This window comes from Colletes latitarsis, chromosome 2 (assembly GCF_051014445.1).
Source record: "Colletes latitarsis isolate SP2378_abdomen chromosome 2, iyColLati1, whole genome shotgun sequence".
NCBI classification, from domain to species: Eukaryota; Metazoa; Arthropoda; class Insecta; order Hymenoptera; family Colletidae; genus Colletes; species Colletes latitarsis.
The window spans coordinates 24,736,918-24,741,120 of NC_135135.1; the positions used below are offsets into that span (position 1 = coordinate 24,736,918).

Below are 4,203 nucleotides of genomic sequence, written 5' to 3' on the forward strand. Positions count from 1 at the left end.
ATGAAGCTGCTCAAGTTTTTGCTTCGTTACTTCCCACCGGGTACCGCGAAAACCGAATTCTCGACCCGGGAATTAACGCGATTACACCACCGTTTCTCGTTTTCAGGCCTCGCCTTGGAGTACACGCAGGGCGGCGTCGTCAAGACGAAGATCATCGATCTCCTGGATCTGACAGTCGAGTAATTACATTTTACAATTTCTCTAATCTCCCTCTATCCTCTTGCACAATTATTTTCTAGCGTTTACGTAGCCACTACCTTCTTCCCACGCCTGTTTTAGCTATTTAAATGTTAAACTTTGCATATATACAGTCTTAGCAACTGGGTCTACAATTCCGTTCACCCTCGATAGGAACACAGTTATCGATCAGCCCAGTTGCTGGAATCTAAAAAAGAGAAATTGATTTTCTCCCCCCCGAAACGAGCAAATAACCCTTTTCGAAAAATCACGGTACAATCGTTCGGAGAAGAGCGTAGTAACTTGAACGTCGTTTTGCAGAACGGACGTAAGAGCATTAGCGGAGAGCATAAAGAAGACAGAGCCCGTAATAACCGAAAGTGTAATGGACCAGTTAGTGGAGACCCTGCAGAAGCTGCAAGCCATAGTTTGCGACGCGAACGCCAAGCGTTACTACAGATACAAAACCTTGCAGACCCATCTTCTGCCCCTCACGAACATCGCGTTCGATAAACTAGGTAAAAGGTACTCGCGATTAAGATTCTTCGAGTTCTAAATTTAATTGCAACTGTCCCGCGCAGTGTCTGCACAGTAAGTCCAGGATGAGTGGCCAAACTTTGGAAGTTTGCTTGAAAAACGAACCGAATCCTTTTTGGAGCTATTGCTTATTTTCCTCGACAAGAAATTTTGTACAATTGATTTATAGCTTCCACGATACGAGTATCTTTAGACTGTTCGCAAGGTTTCTTTATTAAAAATTTCGATAAGTTAGCTTGCAAATAATTTGAAGATAGATTCTCGTTTAATTTATCAGCATGTTTGCAAAATGCTATTTTCGTGCTCGTGTCTTCTCGTTGCTAGACATTTGCCACGTTGAATAAACTTTTCCCGCAGATGCCTGACGGGCAGCTACGACCGGACGTGTAAAGTTTGGGACATTGACAGTGGAACGGAGCTTTTTACTCTCGAAGGCCATAAGAATGTGGTCTACGCCGTGTCCTTCAACAACCCAACTTCGTGAGTCTCGTTTATGCCACGAAACAAATTAACTAAAAAGTTTCCAATCGATAACAATCTTATATTAATTTCTTTCCCCTATAAAATACAAGATAACGTATGCTAATAAATATTGAGAAGAAGGAATATTTAGACTTTCGGAACGCGTTACATATTTAAATTTTTGTTTGTTTAATAATTTTTTGGCATCGACCGTCCGTGTTTATTTTTCAGAGACAAAATTATAACCGGTTCGTTCGACAAAACTGCTAGAATTTGGTGCTCCCGCACAGGGCACTGCTTGACCACCATGTGGGGTCACGATGCCGAGGTAGTTGTCGCTAAATTCTCGCCCACGCATAGCAAAGTGGCCACAGGCTCCCTGGACTCAACGTCCAAAATCTTTCACTTAGGAACAGGTGAATTTTCGCTTAAAAACACGATTACAATTCATAGATAACTTGTCTGTCACCATGGTTCTAGTAGACTGAAGAAGTTTGCTTCGAATACAAAAATTTAATTACGAAATTTATCGGATCTACAAGTTATAAATCAAAGCTCGTATGGTACATCTGCATTACGATTCGTACGAATAATTAATTTTGAAATTTCAATGGAAACGAATAGGCGACGAAGAGGGGACGTTGAAGGGCCATACAGCGGAAGTAATAGCTCTGCACTTCAACAACGATGGGAATCAAATCATCACAGGCTCCTTCGACGGTACTGTCAGTATCTGGGACACGAGGACATACGCGTACGTACAAACCCTCAAGTGGTCTTAAAGCAATAATTTCTCAGCCAACACTCCATATGCCGTTAAGCTCTCGATCGAAATAATTGCTTTGTAACATAGAAGAACATATTCCCAAACGTTGTTGCGATTTATCGATAGTTCGAGAATCTCCAATAAATCGCTGGGAGTATATTATCCTATATCCTTTCGATACTCTTTCAGTCGAACGAGCGTGTTGATCGGCCATCGATCCGAGCTGTCCAATTGCATTTACAACTTCGATTGCTCGTTGATCGCGTCGTCGTCGATAGACAAGACCGCCAAAGTCTGGGACACGAGGATGTATTCCTGTTTGGCCACTCTGCGGGGTCACGACGACGAGGTCCTGGATCTGACCTTCGACAACAATGGGAAAAAGTTGGCAACCGCGAGCAGCGACAGCACGGCGCGCGTTTGGGACGTGACCACTACTTTCCAACAGCTGACCATCGCGGAAGGGCATCGGGACGAAGTATCGAAAGGTATTGGAAGAACAGTCGTTTAAATATTTCATTTAAAAAAAATTGAGATGCGTTCTAATATTACTGATAAAATATATTACAACTTGCACAAACGCTGTGTGGCGCTGCTTTGCTGCGGTTAGGATCTCGTGAGAATTGTAGGAGGACGGAAATGGAAAAAGGAGGGGGTGCACATTTCATTAGGGCCTGCTAGTGGACTCATCAGTAAGGCTTTCTAGCAGGCCCTGCCTTAGACGACTGGGATATTGGGAAGTTGTCAAGGAATGTATATAACAATCGAGAGGTCGGTCGAGCACTTGTGCTGATGGCGAGCATGGGAGGCGATGTCACAGCTGGTACACGTAATCGCGAACACCCCGTGTATTAGACAGTGATTCTTGCCTTCGACAATCTTTTTTTACGTTTTAAATAGTATCGTGCTGACCTAAAAATTCGTTCAGTGTGTTTCAGTCCGAACGGTCAACATCTGCTGACTTCCTCGTCGGACAAAACGTCGAAATTGTGGTCCATAGAAGATGGAGGCTGCGTGCAAACGCTCGACGGCCACACTGACGACGTTTTCAGTTGTGCATTTTCGTACAATGGCGACACGGTTATTACAGCGAGCAAAGACAATACTTGCATGATCTGGAGGTGACTCGATTGGTTTCAGGTGTGCCCTTAGCTACTCGTTGTCGCTTTGTTCGTATTCTACGTTGTATACTTCTACGCGATATAAATTTTTCCAAAAAGCGTTGTTGCGACCGTCGAGGAAGCTTGAAAGATTTTCTTCGCGTCGACGCGATCGATTTACAATGTTGAATTTAAATTACGATCCGTGTTCGCATTTCTACTGCCCAAAGGTTTATAAACTTTAAATGGTTTTGAAAAACGATCGTAATTAATTTGCTCGGGGGATCTTGTTTGAATAATGCATAAAGACGCCTGAATGAATAATGGAGCGCGGCATAAAGCATAGTTTGGAGAAAACTTTGATAGTCAATTTACCCCCGCTCGTATTAAACTAAATTTATAGTTACTCGAAGTGAATATTTATAAAAAATTTCGCACGATGATCAATTGAAAATTTTATAATCGTTACTAAAAGTGGACAATTTGAAGAACTTTGCACGATTGTGAAATTCTAAATCCGTGTGAAATAATACTGTTAATGCCTGCGAGAAATCTCGGTATTTTGCAACGAAGCGTGCTCGACTAATTGCTCGAACCTTTAATTAAAATTCGCTATATAAGAGTCTAGAATTACGTTCTTGCGTCGTTGTAACAGTAATTAAGTATCTGTAAGACAATTCACTCCTTCGTGATTCTTGACATTTAGTAAATGAGAAGTCTTTTTCTCTAGAAACAAACATTACTTGCATTATAACAAACATAACATTACATAAATCATCTTTTTCGGAATTTTACATAAGAAACTTGTCGAACGAGATATACAGGGTGTTCGGCCACCCCTGGGAAAAATTTTAATGGAAAATTCTAGAGGCCAAAATAAGACGAAAATCAAGAATACCAATTTGTTGATGGTTACTTCGTTAAGAAGTTATTAACAATTAAATTCAAAAATTTCAAATCGTTCTGGAAAAATTATATTTAGTTGCGGGGGTCAATTACAATCATTTTTGGTGAATAGACATACCCCCGAAATCCTACCCACTTTCTAGAAAAAAATTCAGTATTGGCGGAACTTTAAACGTTAATAACTTCTTAACGAAGCCACCATGAACAAATTGGTATTCTTGATTTTCGTCTTATTTTGAATCTCCCATTAAAATT

General features: G+C 41.1%; 1 protein-coding gene across 1 annotated transcript; it reads left to right on the top strand.

Annotated features, from left to right (window-relative positions):
- On the top strand, positions 1 to 3,067 carry LOC143351739 (uncharacterized). The gene is made up of 8 exons (XM_076783577.1): positions 1 to 40; positions 107 to 179; positions 499 to 702; positions 1,072 to 1,194; positions 1,408 to 1,592; positions 1,801 to 1,930; positions 2,132 to 2,430; positions 2,871 to 3,067. Exons 1-8 carry the CDS (start codon positions 1 to 3, stop codon positions 3,065 to 3,067), a joined length of 1,251 nt encoding a protein of 416 aa, XP_076639692.1.
- Positions 3,068 to 4,203: the final 1,136 nt, after the last annotated feature.